We start from the raw sequence: 22,780 nt of genomic DNA on the forward strand, positions 1-22,780 counted from the left end.
ATTTGATGATTTCAAGATAACATCCAGGTCGTATTTGCTCTGTATCACTGGCAAGTGTCGAGTGTGCTGGTAAAACCAGGAGCACCAATCCATACCCAAGTTGTAAAATATAAAATAATGAACTCCCGCCGAAACCGGTTTGGCTCAGTGGTAGAGCGTCGGTCTGCGGACTGAAAGGTCCCAGGTTCGATCCAGTCAAGGGCATGTATGTTGGTTGCGGGCACATCCCCGGTAGGGGGTGTGCAAGAGTCAGGTGGTCGATGTTTCTCTCTCTTCAACGTTTCTAGCTCTCTATCTCTCCCTTTCTGTAAAAAAATCAAAAAAAAAATTTTTTTTAAATGAACTCCCTCTTGAAGGTCCACAAAGTATGGCACTTAAGAGTTTTGTGCTCAAGGAATGGAACTCTCTGATAGGGCAAAAACAAACATGACTGAAGCTTCTGCTGAACATTCTAAAGCGGTCCATGGATCACTACTGGTGTCCCGTGAGGTCCGAAAGGTTGGCGACCACTGTTCTAAAGAGATACAGGAGTAGAGATGGCTGGGATAAGGGACACTCAGGGGGGCTTTGGGCACAGGGACTAAATAAACTGTACAGGTGCGCTACATTCAGGAACACACAGCCGGATCTAGAGAGGAGAGACCCTGGCAGTCTGAGGCTGACATGCCCCGCACAAGCAGCAAAAAAAGAATGACCTTTGAGAGGGACAGGATGAGAGCAAAGTGCCCCTCACTGGTGCTACTTGAATAGTGCTGGTGCTGAGAGGTGAGGGATGCTGAGGTGGAGGCCTGTCCATGGAGTATGACTGGGGTTTCCTGCAAGCAGTGCCTCAGTTTCTACCACCGTTTCAAGTTCTCAAGCTTTGCAGGTAAAGTCTGGACTAGCTGCCCTGGAAGATTTCCTGTTAGGGACAAAGAGGGTGTGTGCGAGGAAGAGGGATTTCATGAGCAGTGTGTGCCTGATCAGGGAAGGAATTGGGCCATGCCCCAGTACTTGAGCCATCTCTGGCACAAAAGGAGTTAATGGCAGGGACCGCGCCCCCCCGTGTCCGGGCACGCGCAGCGCGCCCCCTTGGTGCGCGGGCACAGCAGCCAAGCAGCCAGAGAGCAGATCTCGGGGATTCGGGTGCGGAGCCCTTGGCCTGGAGGCGATATGGGTGGTCCGAGGCCCGGTTCAGTCGCTTGCAACAGCCAGGGGAACAGGTGAGGCCGACTGCCCCGGTCTCTCATTCTTTAGCTGTCCATACCTTGCCCTATCCTATCCCCTCCCAACCGGGCTCCTCCACTCCCCAGTCAGTGCTCCCCATCCTCACCCCCATGTTTTCTGTCATAGGCAACCCTGACACCCCAATCCTCCCCCCACTCCTCTCCTTCACCTCTCTCTGAAGCTCACATCCCTGTCATCGCCCAGTCCATGGTCCCTCTATTTCCACAACCCGCCCGAATGCTCATCAAAATACCCCTACTGAGGGCCCCCAACCCCATTCTTATAATGCACATTGCCACCCCCCCACCCCCGCAGTGCAACCCCATCCCTCTTCCATCGTAGCATCTCACAGCCGGGCTCCCTCCCCCACTCTGCAGCCCCCCTCCTAACAGAGGCCTTTATCCTATCCTCCCCATTCCAATGCAGCTCCATCCTTTAATTCCCTTCCGAGCCCTCATAGCCCCCAATCCTGTGGTTTACAATACCAGTGCATTCCTGTACAATGCCCCTCACCCAATACTGCTCCAGCATAAAAGTACCCCAGATGCCATTCTAATCCCTGGCATTGCCACCTCTCCTTGTCTTCTTCCAAATTGGAAGTTGGACCAGGATGAAGATCTTGGCCTTGGGGACTTACTGTGGGTTTTAGGGTACAGAGGGCATTTGGGGGTCGATTTGTCTAAGTGTTCATGGGGGGAGGGACTGCAGGGAATTGACTCAAAGGGGACCGGCATTTGGCACCAAAGGGGTACTGGAGAGGGAAGCATCCCAAAAGGGTTAATGGAATTTGTGGGGAGGGGTGGCACCGAGAGGGTTAATCCTGGGGGTGGGTGCTGGTGGGGAAGCAGTGTGAATGAGCGGTCTGTGCCCCAGAGTTGCCATGGAGACAGTGAATGGGGGGATTGTGTGAACTCAGCTGTGGACTATACCCCCCCTACACACACACACACACACACACACACACACACACACACACACACACTTGCTCCTGCTCCACCTCCCTACTCCTACCCCTTCTTTCTCTCCTGCCCCTCCTCCCCCACCCCGGGTCATTATGGGCAGTGGCTGGAACATAACCCATAACCCCCCATATTTTGCTCCCCATTTCGTCTGAGCCCCCTCCCTCCACCCACCTTCTGCTCTCTCTCTCTCTCTCTCTCTCTCTCTCTCTCTCTCTCTCTCTCTCTCCCCCCCCCCCCTTCTCGGAGGTGGGAGGTGGCGAATGGCTGGGCGTTCCCAATCCCCCTCCCCCACCCCTTCAGGCAGTTCTGAAAGTCTTAAAGGAGAAGGCCCGCAATCTTGGAAATTGGGAGAAATGAGGGGAAAATGAAATTGTGTGTGTGTGTGTGTGTGTGTGTGTGTCCATGCACGAGTGTCTGTGTGTACCTGTGGATATGTGTGGACTGTACCTGTGTGTCAGAAGGCCTGTGGCAATTGTGTTGCTATTCCTGTTTCTGTCTCTACCTATATGTCACCATCATGCTGCATGTGTCTGGATGTTTACCTGAGTAGTGTGTGTGATTGTATCTTAGTAAGTCTCTGGCTGGGTGGCACTCTCTGTCTCAGAATGTGGCACTATATGAGGGAATCTCTGTGGGTTTGGAATGTATGTCTTTGTGAGTGAATATTATAGTATTATTATCTGGCTTGGTCTCTCTTACTTCCTCTTTGAGACTTTGTGAGTCTCAAAGTGTGAGTCTCTGAGAGTGTGTTCCCCACACTCCTCTGTTTGTTTTCCACTGGCTGAGCATCAACAATGCCTTGGGTGCTAAGCAGAAGGGTTTCTGCCTTAGTTCTGACATTCCATGTGACATAGAGCTAGCTGACAGAGATGATCAAGGCTTAAGGATTTGGGAGCAGTTAGGGCTGAGAGAAATGTACAGAAGGGCACTGGAGGTTCTGAGAACTTTGAGAAATGGCTCTCCTGCCCCTATCCTTGCCCCTGCCCCACCTGAGCATGAAGGGTATCTCTGTGGGACCCGTTGACTGTTTGCTGCTTTCCCTTCTTATGCCAGAGTCCCAGAGTGAGGTTCACAATCCTGTCCCCTGAGGCAGAGGTCCCTGTGTGGGCTTTCCAGTCCTGGGGCTAGAGAGCTCATGTTCCTGCAGCATGCCCAGGGACCTGGCTCTAGTTCCAGTTCTCACCTCTGCCACCACATGCTACTCTGACTCCAGCTGGCGCTCAGGAGCTCCAGTGGCTGAGTTCAAGTTGGGGATTGGGAATTTGGAGTGGCAACCACTGTCATTCTGTCAGTCCCCTTGGGTTTCCCAACCGTGGCCAGACACATAGAATGGTTCAGATTGCCAGTGGGGATCATCTATGGGTCTCTCAGCCCTTGGGCACGTGAAACTTCTCCTAACTAGGAGAACAGCCTGAGCCCAGCAGGGCCCCCCAAACTCACTCCATAGCCTTCCCCACTGTATCGGATGACGAATGCTTCCCTCTTTCCACAGGCCTGTCTGGCCCTGAGGGCGTCTCCTTTCTGAAGCTGTGGTGCTTGGATGACCTGCTCTCTACGTGGCCAGCACCTGTAGGTGTCCCTCAAGAGCTCAGTTTTGAGGTTCAAGTCAGTGTGGCCATGAAGGGGCTGCCTATTGGGCTGATGCTGTGACCCTGGAATCTGCCTTTCCTGCCAGTCCCCCTGCCCAGAACATGTGGCTGCAGCTTGGCCTGCCCTGGCTGTCCCCGAGCCCCAAGCCCACAGTTGGCGGGAGCCTGTGCCTCACCCTGTGGTTCCTTGGCTTGGTGCTGAGGGCTAGTACACAGGCCCCAGCGCCCACAGTCAATACTCACTTTGGAAAGCTAAGGGGTGCCCGGGTGCCACTGCCCAGTGAGATCCTGGGGCCTGTGGACCAATACCTGGGGGTGCCCTACGCAGCTCCTCCGATCGGCGAGAAACGGTTCCTGCCCCCTGAACCACCTCCATCTTGGTCGGGCATCCGGAACGCCACACACTTCCCCCCAGTGTGCCCCCAGAACATTCACACAGCTGTGCCCGAAGTCATGCTGCCTGTCTGGTTCACTGCCAACTTGGATATCGTCGCCACTTACATCCAAGAGCCCAATGAAGATTGCCTCTACCTGAATGTCTATGTGCCCACGGAGGATGGTGAGTGCTGTGGCCAGGCACTGTGCCCTCCCTGCCTTCACCCGCCCTGTTGTGTTTGAGGCTTGCATGTGGTTGTGTGCCCTCCAGCATGCCTCTGTCTGTCTAACCATCACTCTGCTTGGCATCCCCCTTCCTCCTCCCTGTTCTTTGCTCTCCCAGCATCGTCTGAGCTTCCTTGTGTGAGTGACACTGTTACCAAGAGGGCCTGGCCAGGCCTCAGAGCTCTGACAAGTCTAGGGTCAGAATGCTGGATGGGGGGTTCCCTGGGGGAGTATGGGTCACTGCCGGCAGCTGCCCGCGGGAGGATGGTGGCCCCACCAGGCCTCCCGTTGCCATTCCAGCTGCTTTGGAAGGTGGAGGTTGTGTGTAGCCAAAGGAGCTAGGTGTCGGGGGGGGGGGCGGGGGGGGTGAGGGGACAAGCCTGGTGGGCACTACTTAGGTGCCTCCTCTTTTACTAGCTGGTGCCTCCTCCTGCGGGGGTCACACTAAGGTAAGTGACAGAAACAAAGAGGTGGTGGGAGAGGCTCTCTGCCATGTGCCACCTGCAGAGCAGCTCTTGGGATCTGGGGGCGGAGGGTGCATGCCCCTTGGCAGAGGCCTCCTGTTATTTTTTAGTTTTTTATTCATTTTACAGTAAAGCGGATTTCCAAGGAATGCGCCCGAAAGCCCAACAAGAAAATTTGTAGGAAAGGAGGTAGGTAGCGAGCCGGCGGGGAGGGAGAGAGAGAAAGAGAGAGAGAGAGAGAGAGGGAGGGCTGCCTGCCCACCTGCCCTTACCCCTGAGGACCCTGCCTTCCTTCAAGTAGCCCAGGCTCAGGGGGCAGGTGGTGAGCAGACATAAGCTCCACCTCATCCAAGGGCCCTGGCCGCATTTCCAGGGAGGATTTGGAGGCCTAAGGCAGATTCAGAGCAAAAGCAGCAATCTCGTTTCTTCTGATCTTCTCAGGCCTCAATTCCACCCTTAAGTGCATGCTAAAGACAGAGCCAGTGGTTCTCTCTGGCCACCTCAGGAGAACTCAAGGCAGTCAAAGTGGAACCAGAGGCACTGCCTTTTCCTGGTTAGGGGCCCATGGGCTCACCCCTCTGAGTTCCTTCCTGGATTGATAGTCTAGACTTAACTCTCCAGCGCTGAAGCTGAGACCAAACTCATGCACAGGCTTAGGAATCCTGCCACCCGACTCCCCACCCTTGGCCAGAGCATAGCTAAGTGACCTGGGCTGGTCTTGTGGCAGACTTGGGGTGGGGGGTTCCTCCTGCAACTATGGACTCTAAAGGAGGCATGAGACCCTGTGTTTTAAATTGACCCTCTTGCTGGGAGGAATTGGTTCCCCCTGTATAACAACTCTTCATGTTCGAGTAGCACTGTATGTTTTCCGTAAAGAACTTTCATACTTACCTCATAAAATCTTCCCTATATCTCTGGAAGCTTCTAAGGAGGGAATTGGTATCCCAATTTTATGGATGAGAAAACAGGCCCAGGGAAGTGACTTACTGCTCATCCCGTCACTGTCTGTGGCAGAGCTGGGAACAAAATCTGGGTCCCTTGACCCTCAGGACTTGTTCTTTCCACTGTAGCACGCGAGCCAACTCAACTCCCATCTAGTCATTCCCGCCTCCCCAGTTCTGAAAACTGGTCAAGTGTGGACAGGTTGGGCTAAACTAGAAACAGTAACAGCCTAAGAACTGGTAGAAAATCAGCCTAATTCCTACAACCCTTTTGCAAACTTGGAGTTTGTGTTTCTTTGAAATCCTAAAGCAAGGTTCCCCCCAAGTGGGGTCTTCAGGATTCCTGGGACTGGGTATTCCCTGCTGAGTGAGAACCTCAGGGAGCAGAGCCCAGGATCTCCACAATGGGCATGTGTACTGCTCCGGGGGAGTTTTCCACCATATCTCTACTCCTAGCCCAGGACCCTATAAGCAGTAGGCTATCAGTAAACACTTTTTTTTTTTTCCACGAATGAAGAAGCATTGTGGTGCTGCAGCAAGAGTACAGGTCTGGGAGCCACAAAGCCTGACCAGTCACAGCTCTGCTGCTAACTCACAGTGAGACCTTAGGTATATTTTCCTTTAAGGACCTCTGTTTGCACTTGTGTAGGTGGTGGAGGACTGGTACTGTCCTTAACATTCCATTAGCCTATCGATGAACTCAAGAAGAGGGTCTCTTTAGTATATTTGATTTAGTATAATTGATTTCAGAGAGGGAGGGGGAGATAGAAACATCAATGATGAGAGAATCATTGATCAGCTGCCTCCTGCATGTCCACACTGGGGATTGAGCCCGCAACCTGGGCATGTGCCCTGACTGGGAATCGAACCGTGACCTCCTGGTTCATAGGTCGATGCTCAATCACTGAGCCATTCCAACTAGACAAAGAGGGTCTCTTAAACTTGCTCCTTTGAGTTACTTACTTTGGTGGGAGGGAGAGGAAATGATCTAAAAATTAACCATTTCCTAGGAGGAATGACCTCCCCAGAGCACCAGTAAGGGCCTAAGACAGTCCAGTCCTGAAAGCTTGACTGGAGACCTGGCTTATAGTTCCATTCAGATACATATTCTGATCATAATAGTTGACTGTGGGCAAGGCCAAGTGCTAGGTTGGCCTTGTTGGGATGTGCAGAGATAAAAATGAGGCAGAGGAAAGATTTAGAAATAAATAAAGGTCTGATTGCCACTCTGAAGAAGCCGAGTATTTAGTCTCCTAGCCTAGTATTTAGTCTCAGCTGGTTTAGCCAGGACCCACAGGTTAACCTGGGAGGTGGATTTTCAGACAATTGGAGGGGAGGTCTTTTAGTCATTTAACTGTTCAAAGTAGTTCCCTATTCAGAGCCCATTTGGAGGAGACTCATCCACAGAGGTGATTAGGGTTGTGTGCTTAGGGTAGGCAGGGCTGACCTGGCTGGGATCCTGTAGCCGGGATCCCCCATCCTCAAGATGGGGGATGGTGGTTAAGCTGGCCTGGGTGACAGGCATGGCAGCAAGGAATAGCTCAGCAAGCAGAAAGCTGAAGAAGCAAGGGCAGATTGAGGAAGCTGAGACAGTGCAGCACCCAGGAATGCTCCCACCAGTCGGGGAGGGATGCATCTTCTAAGTCAGGGCACATGGGAAGTAAAGGATTTCCTGATGAGACCAGCCCCATCTTCACCCCAACCCAGATCAAGTTGGAGGGAATTCATGTTTAGGGATGAGTGAGTCCTTTCTGTCCACTATGTGGATAATGAAGCCCCAATCCCCACAGGATCTCTGTGGGGCAGTAATGGTAGGTATTAAGACAGTAGACACACTGAAAGTTTGGGAAGCTGGAGGTGGTTTCTATCCATTGAGCTGGGCTCTTGCCCTAGTTGAAAAGCCATTTTGTATTATGAGGGTGGTTTCTGTTTTGATTAATGGCTGTAAGGAAATTCAGTCACCGGAGCCCAGGCCAGCTGAGAAAGAAGGCTATTTGCTGCCTCCAGGCTGAGAGTATCTGGTGTCCTAGAGAAGTTAGTGCCGGGTGCCAGCAGAATGACCTCTGTTTCTACACGCTGCCCAGCATCCAGGCACTAGGTCTCCTTTTCCCACAGCCAAACAGGAAGAAGAGTTGGTGCCAGCTTACCCCCAGGTCTTAAATGTCTCTCTTCTCTCCTCTGGTCTCTTCTTTTCTTTCCTTCCCATCTTTCCCTTCCCCTCCATGTTTCACCTCTTTTCTCATTTATTTTCCCTTCCTTTTCCCCTATCCCAAAAAGATGGCATGGTGCAGTGGAAAGACCATGGGTTCCAGAGTCAAGTATACCTGGGATTGAATCTCACCTCTAGCACTTTCTAGCTATATCATCTTGAGCAAGTCACCTTACCCCTCTGAACCCCAGTTTCCACATCAGTAAAACAGGAATAAAGATAGTACCCGCCTCATTGGGGTGTAAGGATGAAACTATATGGCAGAAGTGAAGTCTCTGACATGATAAATATTCAGTACATAGTACACAGTAGGAGTTATTAGCATTATTCCTATCTCTGTTTCCCTCCTTCCCTTCCTCTGTTTCTCTCTCTGCTTCTGTTTCTTGGTTTCTCTTTCTCTGTTTCTTTCCCTCCCTCCCTCCCTGCTTCCCTCCCTTCCTCTCTATATTTCTCTCTCTACTTCTCTCTCTGCTTCTCTCTGTCTGTGTCTGTGTTTCCCTCCCTCTGCTTCTCTCTCTGTTTCTATCTCCCTCCCTATATTTCTCTCTCTACTTCTCTCTCTGCTTCTCTCTGTCTGTGTCTGTGTTTCCCTCCCTCTGCTTCTCTCTCTCTTTCTATCTCCCTCTCTCTCCTCCTCCCCCTACCCTACCCCGATTTCTCCCGGTTTCTTTCCTCCCCTCCCTCCTCAGGCTCTCTCTAGATCTCAGAGCAAAGCTTGCTATTCTCAGGCCTAGTTCCTAAGAGCAGGAACCTCATTTGCCATTAACCAGAGCAGGAGGTCCCAACAATGAAGACCAGAGGGACAGCTTCATGTCCCATTTTCTCTCGTGGGAATCAAGATGAGCTGAGGCCCAGCTTGTGCTTGCTCACTGGTCCCAAGGAGCCCAGGGCTGGGGTCCCTGGTACCTTTCTCTGCCCAAATAGCTCACATCCACATCCACATCCACACATGCTGGCAATGCTGCCTCTCACACTCAGTGCCTGCCCTGCTCTCCAGCTCAGCCTGCCTGGGTGTACACTCACAGCCCCTTCTAGATGGAAGAAATCCCTTCCCTGAGTGGCTCTCTGGCTCTGTGCCTTGGTCCACCTGCTGCTATCTCCTTCCTAATTGGAAGGTAGTTGGTTGAGATGGGCTGTTGGGACAGGGAGGCGGGGCAGGGAGGTGCAGGGAGGCCAGCACAGCAGGCGTCTGCAACACCATCTTCCTGATGAAAGTCTGGGCTTCAGCCCACCCATTCCCTCAGTTCTTGCCATCCGTCCTGCCTGTCCTGGGCCTGGGCCCAGAGCTGGCTTGCTGGGCCACACTGCAGTCATGCTGTTTTTGAATTCTCTCTCTGTTTTGTTCTCTGTTCTGTGCTGTTGTGTCTCCCCGTGTCTGGTCCCCAGGATCCGGCGCTAAGAAACAGGGCGAGGACTTAGCGGATAATGACGGGGATGAAGATGAAGGTATTTGGGGGCTGCAGGGCGTGGCAGCTGGTGCATGGCACAGAGCCCCTCCCCCTCTCAATGGGGAGAAGCCCCGTCTGTCTGTCTGTCCGTCCATTGGTGTGTTTCTGTTTCTGTACAAGGCCATTAGGCTGTTCATCCATCTTTGGCCTGGTTGGCCATTGCGAGTTCCAGGGTGATGGACATGCTGGTGGGAGCAGGGGACGACAAGCAGAGCCATGGGGAGGGCATCCTCACCCCGGATCCCCACCCATTCTCAGTCCTATAGTAGTAAGCTTCCTCCTCATCTTCTGTGATTCATGGTCACCTGCCCCTACTAAGCAGCAGGGAGAGTGGAGAGAAAGCAGGGCTGAGGGAACATGAAGAGACGCCTGTGTTGTGGGGATACTGGCTCCTGGGAGAGGGGCCCAGCAGGATGTTGAACAGAGGAGTGAGGCAGTGACAACCAAAGGGAATGGAGAATAGCTCCAGCTAGAACCTCCCCAGGCTTCTCTTAGCAGAAGGACTAGGAGTTAAAGCTCCAGGCTGAGGCCGGGACACCACAGCTCAGTTAGTAGATGGTATAAGATCCTTGAGTGATGGTTGAACCAGTCTTTCTTCCTCCTTGGAAAAACAGGGTGCGTTTGCTCAGCAGCAGAGAGCTTTCCCTTCTACCTCCGTGACCCTGCCCCCTCACCCCTGGAGGGGCCAGGCAGTTCAGGGGGCCTCTTGGTGGCTGCTAGGACTGTGCTGGTGTGGCTGAGTGTTGAGAGGCTGCAGGTAGAAGCGATCAGGCTGGGAGCCTCCTCCTGAATGCCCATCCCATCCCTGTCCCTGTCCGCTGAGACTGGGGAGCAACCACTTTAAGTTCCCTTATTGTATAGCCTCTGAGAGGCTCCATCTTCATCCTAATGCTGACTGGGGCCAGATTTCTCAGTCTTAGTTCTATTCTTTCCTCTTCCACCTCCCCAGTGGCTCCAGATAAATCTGACTGATGTCCTAGGAGAATGGGGTAAATGATCACATGGCTGAGAAACCATGTCACTAAGGGTCCCCTATCCCATCTCTGCCATTCACTCCCCTTTCCCCACATTCTTCCTTGTTCTCTCCCTGTGCTACCCCTTCCCACACCTCTTGTCTCTGTCTGCACTGGGGGAGGGGGGAAGCTGCTGCCAATGGCTGTATTTCTATGGAACTGGTCTAGTTTTGGGGGTTCCAGGGCTCCCAGCCCCTGTTCTCTAAAGCCATATCAGGTCCCAGGACTCAGGTGTCCAGGGAAGGACTCGCTAGATGCAGCCAAGGGACCAGCCCTTCTCTTCCTTCTGCTTTCCCCTCCCCTGCCTCCAGGCCTACCTAGGCCTAGCTGTATCAGGGCTGCTGGGAGGCACTTGAAACCAGATTCTTTAAAAACATCACTGAAGTCCAAGTGTCTCTGGCTGATGCTTGAGCTCCAGGCTGAGCAGCCCCATGAGTCCTGCCCTCAGAGATGGTGGTGGTGTCCTGGCACCTGGGATAGCTTTGCTACCTGCACCCCCCCACACACAGGGCTGGTGGGGGTGGGGAAGGAAGGGCATCCTACCCAGCCTGTGTCTCACCCCTTCTTCTTACAGACATCCGGGACAGTGGTGCTAAGCCCGTCATGGTCTACATCCATGGAGGCTCTTACATGGAAGGGACAGGCAACATGATTGATGGCAGCGTCCTCGCCAGTTATGGCAACGTCATCGTCATCACCCTCAACTATCGGGTTGGGGTGCTAGGTATGGTTCCCTGATGTGTCTATAAGGAAGCCTGGGTTCTCAAAGAGGGAGAAAAGAATGCTGGGGAGTTAAGAACAGGTGGCCTTGGTTTCCTAGCTGGTGCTAGTGACCATAGTAAAAATTCTGTTATTCCATTACCCCTACCCAAGTAATGGGAACTTCCCTATGTCCCCAGGCCCTTTCCTGGATGTTTAGTTCCTATTGGAAATTCAATTCAAATTTCACACTTTCTGTTAGGTCTTAAGCCAGGTCTCTGCTTCCAGACTTTTGCTTGACTGAGTCTTATAGAGCCCATTAATTGTCTCTTGTCCTATCCTCATCACTACCCACCCACAATCTCTAAACACCCTGCACATACACAGGAATTTCTTCTAGCAATCACATATCCACACACCTTCACATGTTCATACATGCACACTGTCTCATTCACCCCCATGCATATGGTGATTTCTCATTCATCCCCCCACAAGCACACTCACATATCCATATAGACTTCCTCACATATACACACATTTCCCCAGCACTCCATATACACTCCACACATATAATCTCTCACACACACATATGTTCACTTGCCCATATATACCTATACATCCCATATCTCTACCCCACATCTACACAGATTTCTCTCACCTCATTCACATACACACACACATTCCCATATATTGTTCCCTCCACATACATATCTATATCCATATGTATGCTCTACACAAAGGTCCATATCCTGCACATCCACTCACAAACCTCACGCATATATACCCTAAGTGTACGTAAATATTTCTTCCACACATACTAATATCCCCCACTTCCACATTCATCCAATATCCACATACACACATATGTCCCTCATCTTCCATACATAAACACAAACCGATATTCCCCCTTCCTACACATAAACACCGATACTTACACATCCACACCTCCCCGCCCCACACATATACAAATATCACACACACACACACACACACACACAACACACACACACACATATATCCCTGCTTGCACATCTATATACAGATCTCCTACTCATATACCCACATGGACACACATGTCCCATACATACCTTGCATATATACATCCAATACATACATGTGTACATATTCCCCAGCTAACCCCACAAATGTATACACATTCACATACCCACATCTGCATGAAGCACCTCTCAGTCACACACACACACACACACACACACGCACACACACACACACAAATGATTTCATGGATCCCACTAAAGCTCATCCATGAAACCCAGGTTGAGGACCTCCCACTTTACAATCTCCTATCATTTGGCTAACAAGAACAGCATATATGTGGGCAGAAATATTATTCTTTGGGCTTAAGCAATTACTGATCAAACTAATATTACTCAAACCTCAGAAGGAGCCATAAACTAAGATTTGGTCAGAAGTTCTTTACTGCTTCCTGTGTATTCTTCAGTGCCTGCTAGGAAACACAAATGTTATCAGTAAAGCCACTGGCTGGATTCTGGGTACATACAAGATGTTTTGCTTCTTGGTGCCAGTTGTAGAGCATGCGTTTGTCCCTGCCACTTGGGGATTTTCCTCAGTGTAGCTGAGGCTTTGTTGTTTTGTTTCCCAAAGCATCCCAGAACAGGTGGCCAGTTTTGAACCACAATTATAGTAAGTCCTCGCTTAACATTATCAATAGACTCTGTGACTTTAAGTGAAACAATGTATAACGATACCAATTTCAACCTTAAGCTAATTGATACAAAAAAAAAAGAGTTAAATTCCTATGGCATCTTATCAATGTTATAATGAAAATATGTCGAAGGACATGAAGTTATTTTAGGACCTGCTGTATATGTATTCATTTACCCTCCTTCCCATCTGCTTCTCTGGAGCACTGAGCACAAACAGTTCACTCTAAGGTCCTTCTTTAGACATCTTGGGTTCATGTAATTGGAGAAAGTCCAAGGCAGAATGGTAGTTATTTGAGAAGCCCTCATTGGGCTTGAGACCAACAAAAGAAAGGGACCCCAACAGGATATAGGACGTTGTTATCCCTGGGACTGAGGAAGTAGGGACTTGCCAAGTTAAATTCTGGGTACCCTTGCCCAGGTACCCTCCAGGCAAACTGAAAACCTGGTAAACATCAAGCCTTGAGTGACATGGATATCTGGTTTTGATATCATTGGTGCCAGAATATCCTGTCTTCTGTTGTCAAGCAACTTACCATGTACTGCAGCATAAACTTGGTCCCAGGGAGACTGGCTCAGGTTTATTTTTAAAGTGTGTGGAGTTTGGTATTTTAGCCCTCATTTTCACATGCTTTACATGGATGGCTGAGTTACGGGGGAGCTAGTAGTGAGTGACTGCTCTCCCAGACTGCCAGGTTTTGTGTGCTTGTGGTGGGTCATGTTTGCTTTATCATCTTACTGAGCCTGTTGGATATATCACTTAAAGCAGGACTCTTGTAGTAAGGATGGCTGGCTGGCATGGCATCATCCACATGCTGCAGATCTTTTTATCCCAAGTTTCTTGGGATCCCAGGGAGCCAAGAGTGATGGTCAAACCTTCTACCCAGCCCTTTCAGTCCTTTGTTCCTAACCCAGGAAAGTGGTACATGTTGGAGCAATCTACTTTACTTCATCCAAATGCAGGCTCTTCCTAATGATCGGGACAGATGTATTTGACACATTTCACTGAATGATACCTTCCTCGACAAAGGCTAAGGCCAAATCTGCTGTTGCCCAAATGAGAGAAATGGGAAAGAGGATTGGGGGAAAGGAGGGGCAGAAGACAAGCAGGCTAAGAGAAGTACATAGTGATTTTTGCCAGAGGGCCTCAAGGTTTGGATAGCTGGGTTAAATCTTGGTCAGCATACTTCTTAAGACTCTCAGGAGCAGCTTCAGTTTGTGAATGGGCCTGGCAAAGGAGGAGCTGGTCCCCTTGTCTAGAAGAATAAGCGCTCCTCAGTTTATCCTCGTCCAGGCTTTCTCTAATTCCTTCTCATTTCCTCATCGGGAACCTGGGGCTGAAGAGGGCTTGTGATTAGGTCCTGCGAGGAATAACTAAGTACTTTACATACTTAATTGTACCAAAGGTAAATTAATAACTTGAAGAGGGTGAAATGAGCTCTCTTGCAGAAGCTAGAGACAGAAGGACTTGAGAAAGATGCTGAGGCATTCTTGTGCCTTACTGAGTCTTTTGAATTCAGCTTCTGTCCATGGACTTTCAGGACTGCCAGGGAGCTCTCTGTGAGCTGAGGGCACCTCCTCAAACATGGCCTCTCATAAAGATGATGCCAGATACTGTGAATGAGCTTTTCATGGTGGGGTTTAAAAAATACTAACTCAGCCTGGCCAGTGTTCCTCAGTAGTTCAGTGTAATTTCATGCACCAAGAGGTCACTGGTTTGATTCTGGGTCAAGGCATATGTCCAGGTTGCAGGCTGGATCCCCAATATGGGGTGTGCAGGAGGCAGCTGATCGATTATGTTTCTCGCTCATCGATGTTTCTATTTCTCTCCCCCTTCTCCCCCTCCCTTCCTCTGTCACTAAAAATCAACAAAAACATTTTTAAGAAATGCTGATCCAAGTATGGGTTTCCAATATGTAGGAGCTCCAACAAGTTCCACCTGGAAAGAACCCTTCTGAAAGTCTAGGATGGGAGAAGATAGAGCCCCAAGGAGCCTAGAGATCAGGAAGAGGGATGAAATGAGGCAGCAGAATCCATCTGAAATGAAGACATGGGAGAGGGGGAAGATATAGGACATTTCTGTGGAATAGCCAGCAGGTGGGTGGGAAGGTAGTCTCCATGGCAACAAGTAACCACAACAGCAAATCCCAGCAGGTGGGTGGGAAGGTAGTTTCCATGGTGACATGTCTCCTGGCAGCAAATTTCACTGGGTGGGCGGGAAGACCTGTTTCTGTGGTAATGCACTGCACTGACTCCCTGATTTCTCCACCAGATGAAAAAAATGGTCTAACCCAGTGGTTTTTCAACTTTAGCAGGCATCAGAATCATCAGGAGAGTGTGTTAAAAATGCTGATTGATGGATCCCATCCCCAGAGTTTCTGATTCATTAGAAGAATGGAATGAAGACCTGTCCTGAGAATGAGGGGAAGGGAACATCTGAGGCCCTGGAAAGAAGTGGAGATGGACTAACTTGTACAGGAAGGGCAAGGAGAGCTTAGGAGTTGTTGTCTCTTAGAATCTTCACTTTCTTCAGAGAGAGAAGGAAGGGGGAAAAGAAGTAACCACAGATTTACAATATGCTGAGCATATTAGTTATGCTTATTTATGTTCCTTTTTTCCTTGTAACAACAAAGAGTATTTTTTATCCCCATTTTACAGAAGAAGCTATAGCCCAGAGATGTTAAATAATTTGTAAGTGATAGAGCCAGGACTCGAACCAAGGACTGAGTCCAGGGTCCCTGATTTTTCCACTCTATATTGCCAGATGTTATACCCATGACCAGAATAGTACATCAGGGCAGAGAATGCTGGGTCCTGGCTATTTGCAGTTCCCGCAGGTTAAGTCTCCCAACTGGAGGCATCCCCTTATAATGGTCTGAAGATCCCTCCTTCCAAACTGGAGAATGAGTGGGAGGCAGGGAGCCAACCCTTCCTATACTGATGGTGCTGGACCTTGCAGAAAGGAGCTCTGCTTTATACTAGTTAGGTGGATAGAACTATGCTGCATGCTCATGTTCTGTCCTCACAGCCCCTTCCATCATACTGTAGGTCCTTCATCTCTCCGCCTTCACTGTCCTCATGTCCTTTGTTGAATCCAGGTTTCCTGAGCACTGGAGATCAGGCTGCCAAGGGCAACTATGGGCTCCTTGACCAAATTCAGGCACTCCGCTGGGTGAGTGAGAACATTGCCTTCTTCGGTGGCGATCCCCGTCGTATCACAGTCTTTGGCTCAGGCATCGGAGCATCCTGTGTCAGCCTCCTCACGTTGTCACATCATTCTGAGGGTGAGTAGCTCTGAGGGCAAATATGAACTAGCAAAGTGCTGGCTACCCTGCACCAGAGTGCCCAGCTCTATGCCCCGGGAGCACCAAGAGAATCAGCCCACCCTCTTCTATCAGCTCAGTATACCTTTGGGGAGAAGCTGATGGGAAATGTTTCACTAGAAGAAGATGGAATTCTCCCAATGGGAGAGAGGGGAGGAGAGAATCCCACTTACAGCTTGAAAAAGGAATCCCATTTACATCCCCTTTTGACATCGGAGTCTTATTTCAGTGAGTAGGAGCCATTGCCTCTCTCTGAAAGGCAAGAGTTCTTTTTGAGGCAAGGAATCTTTAAGTTAGGGAAGGACACATGATTGCAAGGTAGAGCTCTAGGGTGGAAATTAGTTTTTAGGTGTAAGAAATACTCATTCTCTGGTTTTCTTTCTGACGAACAAGTCTGTACAAGAAGGGATCTGTCCTTGAGGGGGGAGATAGGTCCCAGGTAAGAACTGCTAACCTGCAGGGCAGGCTTTTTCTGAGGATAGAAACCTATCATCAGACTCGGACCTCCTTGCAGGCTGTACAGCCCTGCTAAGGGAAACTCTCATTTTAGCCACAAGGAAAGCCTCTCTCCTTGCTGTGTGTCCCTCTGCCAGTAACTCTTCCAAGGGGGCTGAATAGGCCCTTTTGTTCTCACAGAAAATGTTCTCATCACCTCTGGGCTATAGCACAGTCTATCTCTGAGAGGTAAAGGTGCCTTTCTCTGAAGTAAGGAAATCTGTGAGAGAAGACTTTTAAAATATATATATATTTTAAATTTTTTACAGAGAGGAAAGGAGAGGGCTAGAGAGTTAGAAACATCGATGAGAGAGACACTGATCCAGCTGCCTACTGAACACCCCCTACTGGGGATCTGCCCGCAACCAAAGCACATGCCCTTGACCAGAATTGAACCTGGGACCCTTCAGTCCACAGGCCTATGCTCTCTCCACTGAGCCAAACTGGTTAGGGTGAGAGAAGATTTTTTTTTTTCGTTGAAATCAATCCCATGAGTTAGTGATATTCTCATAAGACTTTCAGTCTCTTTGAAGAAGGCCTATCTCTCTGAGAGAGAAAAATCACCTGCTCTGAGAGACCTAGAAATCCTCTATCCCTCTAGGAACTACCCTGGTGAGGGAAGTCTAAGCTGGGATCTGCATCCTACCTTAGAATGTGTTTCTAGGTGATTATAATTAAATCAGGAGTCCCTTTTCCACAAAGATGGGTGAAGTGACTGGCTGTGAGGGTGCCTCTGTCTGAAAAGAGGAACGAACAGTATCTCCTGTGGTTGGGGACTATTTCACAGGGAGGAGAAATCCTTCCTCAGAATGGTGCTATACTCTGTCTCCTAGCAGGCCCTGGAGGTCTGGCTGCTTTAAAGAGTTGTCCTCTCTGCCTTTTTGTAATTGACTCATGAAGAATAATCTTTTGAAAAGTGAGGCTGCCTCTTAAGTTGTCATCTGTATTTCTCTTCCCTTCTTTCTGCCCATGCAAACTGTCTTTCTCTTTGAGCAGTGGTCGACAAACTCATTAGTCAACAGAGCCAAATCTCAACAGTAAAACTATTGAAATTTCTTTTGAGAGTCAAATTTTTTAAACTTAAACTTCTTCTAATGCCACTTGTTCAAAATAGACTCACCCAGGCCGTGGTATTTTGTGGAAGAGCCACACTCAAGGGGCCAAAGAGCTGCATGTGGCTCGCGAGCCGCAGTTTGCTGACCACAGTTTTAGAGGAATGGAACTGTGTGCCCGAGGACCAGATTATACTTTGGCGGTGTTGGGGTCAGGGAGAGAATGATACCCACCCCCCTTTTTAGGAAAGAATCATTCATTTTTTTAGTTTGGGGGACTGGCTCCCTACCAACTAGGGGAAAAATCTGGATCTGAGGCCTTAGTAGCTTTAAGAAAAGGAAGGTCTCTATGAACACTAAGGTCTGGGAGGGCACATTCCCTGGAGACTTAAAGATCCCAAGACCTTTGCCCTCAAAATCCTTCCCCAAACTCCCAGGATGTGAGGCTCTCTCCTGCTTGCATTTCTCATCTCTCATGAAAAAGACCCCTTTGTGGTGGAAGCGCCAGCTCCCTGGTGGTGCGCTGGCACAGAACTGGGCCCAGCTGGGCAGGAAGCATGAGTGGAAGACAAGGAGAGATAAAAAGAAAGAACATAAGGAAGCTGATGTCTGGGACCCAAGGGGTTAATTCTTCCTGGCCTGTCCTTAACTCCCAAGTTACCAACCATTGCCCAGGACAAGGAAGCAAGAAGCAGTCAGGGAAGGGACCCAGCAACCTCTCCTCTGGTCCTCACCAATCATCCCAGCCCAAACGATTTTTCCTCTTTTCTAGCCCATTCAATCCATAGGGCAGCCTCAATAACAAAGGAATGAGGAGATGTTTGATTTGTCCCTCAGAGACAGGCAAGAGAGGCCTGGGCTGTGGATGACAAGACAGATCTGACCTGGTGTTGCCTATCTTCTCTAGGGCTTTTTCAGAGGGCCATCATCCAAAGTGGTTCTGCTCTATCCAGCTGGGCTGTGAACTACCAACCAGTAAAGTATACCAGCCTCCTGGCAGACAAGGTGGGCTGTAATGTGCTAGACACAGTGGATATGGTGGACTGTCTTCGGCAAAAGAGTGCCAAGGAGCTAGTAGAACAGGACATCCAGCCAGCCCGCTACCATGTGGCCTTTGGCCCTGTGATTGATGGTGATGTCATTCCTGATGACCCTGAGATTCTCATGGAACAGGGTGAGTTCCTCAATTATGACATCATGTTAGGTGTCAACCAGGGCGAGGGGCTCAAGTTTGTGGAAGGGGTGGTGGACCCTGAGGATGGTGTCTCTGGCACTGACTTTGACTACTCCGTCTCCAACTTTGTGGACAATCTATATGGATATCCTGAGGGTAAGGATACCCTGCGGGAAACCATCAAGTTTATGTACACAGACTGGGCAGACCGTGACAACCCTGAGACCCGCCGTAAAACACTGGTGGCACTCTTCACTGACCACCAGTGGGTGGAGCCCTCAGTGGTGACAGCTGATCTGCACGCCCGCTATGGTTCACCTACCTACTTCTACGCCTTCTACCATCACTGCCAGAGCCTCATGAAGCCTGCTTGGTCAGATGCAGCTCATGGGGACGAAGTACCCTATGTTTTCGGTGTCCCTATGGTGGGCCCCACTGACCTCTTCCCCTGCAATTTCTCCAAGAATGACGTTATGCTCAGTGCTGTTGTCATGACCTACTGGACCAACTTTGCCAAGACCGGGTAAGGAGAATGTGGGGGTTCTTTTTTGGGACCCCAGCATGCCCTCCCCTCTGCTCTATCTAAACCACTTCCATCATCTCTCTAAAGTATTCTCCAAGTCTTGCTTGGTAACCCTTTCACACACAACCCTCCGTACTTTCTTTTGAGTCTTTCATGCCATTTCCTTTCCTTAAAATTTTTGCTTAGGCTCACAGCTCAGTTAACATTAGTACTGAGCAGGAATGAGAGTCATTGACTAAACTATGGGATGCAAGGTTAAATGGCCGGAGGCTGTGTGAAGTAGGAGTAAAGTACATTCAGAAAGAGCCTTTAAAGACTCTTCCGAAAATTGGGCAACTGAAAAGATTGATGGATGCTCAGTAGCATGTGAAAAGGAAAAAGTGGCATAGCATAATCTTACAGGATGAGCATAGGCAGTGGTCGGCAAACTCATTAGTCAACAGAGCCAAATCTCAACAGTACAACTATTGAAATTTCTTTTGAGAGTCAAATTTTTTAAACTTAAACTTCTTCTAATGCCACTTGATCAAAATAGACTCACCCAGGCCGTGGTATTTTGTGGAAGAGCCACACTCAAGGGGCCAAAGAGCTGCATGTGGCTCACGAGCCGCAGTTTGCCGACCACGGGGCACAGAGAAGGATGAGATTATTCCATGATGCTGTGGGCAATAGGAGTTCAAGGCTGGGGAAGAGGAGTATGGGCAAAGGGAGGGACCCTGAAAAAGATGGAAATAGTGGGAAGTTTTAGACTGGAGAGGAGGTTCTTAGGGATGGATGTGAGAGGAAGAAAGCTGGGACCTTTCTTCATCTAGGTAGATTGGTGACCCCAGATTTTCATGTGGTATTTCAGGGATCCCAACAAGCCGGTCCCCCAGGACACCAAGTTTATTCACACCAAGGCCAACCGCTTTGAGGAAGTGGCCTGGTCCAAATACAATCCCCGAGACCAGCTTTACCTTCACATCGGGCTGAAGCCGAGGGTTCGAGATCATTACCGGGCCACTAAGGTGGCTTTTTGGAAACACCTGGTGCCCCACCTATACAACCTGCATGATATGTTCCACTATACGTCCACAACCACCAAAGTGCCACCCTTGGATACCACCCACAGCTCCCACATCACTCGAAGGCCCAACGGTAAGACCTGGAGCACCAAACGGCCAGCCATCTCCCCTGCCTATAGCAATGAGAATGCCCAAGGGTCCTGGAATGGGGATCAGAATGCAGGGCCACTCTTGGTGGAGAACCCTCGTGACTACTCCACTGAATTAAGTGTCACCATCGCTGTGGGGGCCTCCCTTCTGTTCCTTAATGTTCTGGCCTTCGCTGCCCTCTACTACCGTAAGGACAAACGACGTCAGGAACCCCTGCGGCAGCCTAGCCCTCAGAGGGGAGCTGGGGCCCCCGAATTGGGAGCTGCTCCTGAAGAGGAGCTGGCAGCATTACAGCTGGGCCCCACCCACCATGAGTGTGAGGCCGGTCCCCCACATGACACACTGCGCCTCACTGCGTTGCCCGACTACACTCTGACCCTGCGGCGCTCCCCTGATGACATCCCACTCATGACCCCCAACACCATCACTATGATTCCCAACTCCCTGGTAGGGCTGCAGACATTGCACCCCTATAACACCTTTGCCGCTGGGTTCAACAGTACTGGGCTGCCCCACTCACACTCCACTACCCGGGTATAGCTCCAGCCCAGAGCACAGCCTATCTCCTGGCTCCCTTCCTCCCAGATCCACGCACACACATGCACACACAGACACACACACAGAGACACATACAGATATATATGTATACGCACGCACCCACGCCCAACAGCAGACCCACCTGCACAAACATAGATAGACGTGGACATGCACCCGCATGTACAGAAACACAAATAAGGAAGTAAACCTAAACAAGCCCTCCAAATGGGGACGCAATTGAGTCCTTGGGAAACTGAGGACCCGTGGGACAGCAGCTGAAGCCAGCTCCTTGAGCCTGACCACAGACACTCCTGGGGGCCTGAAAGCACCAGCTGGACACCCCCTTGGTGCTCGCCCTCCGCCTCTCTTGGAACCGCAACACCAACCAACTCCAGACTTGGGAGCTGTAAAGAGCAGAGTAGCTCTTTCTCCCCTAGACTCGATCTTTTTTTTTCTGATCTTGTTTTTGTTGATTTAAAAAAAAAAAAAAAAAAAAGGAACAAATCCTTCTCCAACCTGTGAGTGCAAAGAAGCTCCAGAAGGGAGGGCCCCAGCCCCAGGTCTTTCTGGCTCCAGTGATCACAGGGTCCAACCAAGGAACAGGACCCCCAAGAAACAGATTTGAGTAACACCACAGGTTGGAAGGAAGAAGAGGCTATCACTGGATGGGGCTGGAGGGCCACAGGGAGAACTCTCCAGCCATCTCTGTGTCCCCGTGAAGGGCTGCAGACTGCAGAGTAGATTTGGAGAATGAGGTTCTGTGGAGTTCATGCCTCTGTCCTCGGGGTAATGCCATCAGAAATTCACCCCATTTTATTTACTGTCTCTTGTGTCTGTCATTTCTCTTTCAAAAAGGCAGTGTTTTTTGTTGTTGTTGGCTTTTTTTTTTTTTTTTTAAGAAAAGTTCTTAAAACACTAACAGAAACCCATGGAGTTTGTCCTTTGTAAAATTTTAAACACAGTGTCTTGTTATAAAAATAAAAAATCCAGTTAGCACTCCCAATTTGCCTCCCTTGCACAGGCCTTGCCCCAACAGACCTCCCAGCTGGGTGCCTCTGCAGGCTAGGAATCACAGCAGCTCTCTGCCTCCTGTGCCTTTAAGCTGATATATGTCTGGGCTGTGCTCTGCTGGACCCGCATGAAGGCCTCTCCAGTCTTCATCAGGTTGCTGTCCCCACCCCCCAGGGCAATGGGTTCCTGCTGCTGAAGCCTTCTTTTAGTGCCTCAGGGCCTCCTAATGAAATAGAAAAAATAACACTTCTTTCTCCTCTGCATGCCATCATGCTGCTGCCGTCTCCACCAGTGCTGCCAACTACCACCAGGGCCACCACCCTGCCCTCATCCTGGACTGGGGACTAGGAGGAGGTTTGACCTCTAACATGTTGAAATTCTTACACTTATCTGAATCCAGTGAGGCATCAGGTCTGTAGACTCTCTTGCCTTGGGTGACTGACAGAGCAAGGGCCTTCCACTCCCCAGAGATGCTTGTGTCCTATTCTGTTAGTTGGAATTGGAGAAGTTTATTGGGGCCCTGGGAGCAGTTTCTCTCCAGGATTATCATCAGTGGCTGCCTATCAACCTTGGGGGACAAATTCAATGAGGTTCTACAGGGTTAGCATTATAGTATTTCATATTATTCTCAATGACTTGAAGGGCTGAACCAGCTCATCAAGTGTGACAGTTGGGTGGGGTTGCTGATACCTCAG

The 22,780-nt window shown here is 50.0% G+C and overlaps 1 protein-coding gene across 2 annotated transcripts; it reads left to right on the top strand.

Annotated features, from left to right (window-relative positions):
• The first annotated feature begins 1,053 nt into the window (after positions 1 to 1,053).
• On the top strand, positions 1,054 to 22,073 carry NLGN3 (neuroligin 3). Of its 2 annotated transcripts, XM_084869515.1 has the most exons (7): positions 1,054 to 1,202; positions 3,661 to 4,316; positions 9,358 to 9,417; positions 11,007 to 11,156; positions 15,915 to 16,100; positions 18,594 to 19,383; positions 20,234 to 22,073. In XM_084869515.1, exons 2-7 carry the CDS (start codon positions 3,860 to 3,862, stop codon positions 21,075 to 21,077), a joined length of 2,487 nt encoding a protein of 828 aa, XP_084725641.1. In that variant the 5' UTR covers positions 1,054 to 1,202; positions 3,661 to 3,859; the 3' UTR covers positions 21,078 to 22,073. The 2 variants fall into 2 exon arrangements, with proteins under 2 accessions (XP_084725641.1, XP_084725642.1); XM_084869516.1 differs by lacking the exon at positions 9,358 to 9,417 and having other exon boundaries at positions 1,055 to 1,202.
• Positions 22,074 to 22,780: the final 707 nt, after the last annotated feature.

This window comes from Pipistrellus hanaki, assembly GCF_964339955.1.
Source record: "Pipistrellus hanaki genome assembly, chromosome: X".
In the NCBI taxonomy this organism is placed as follows: domain Eukaryota; kingdom Metazoa; phylum Chordata; class Mammalia; order Chiroptera; family Vespertilionidae; genus Pipistrellus; species Pipistrellus hanaki.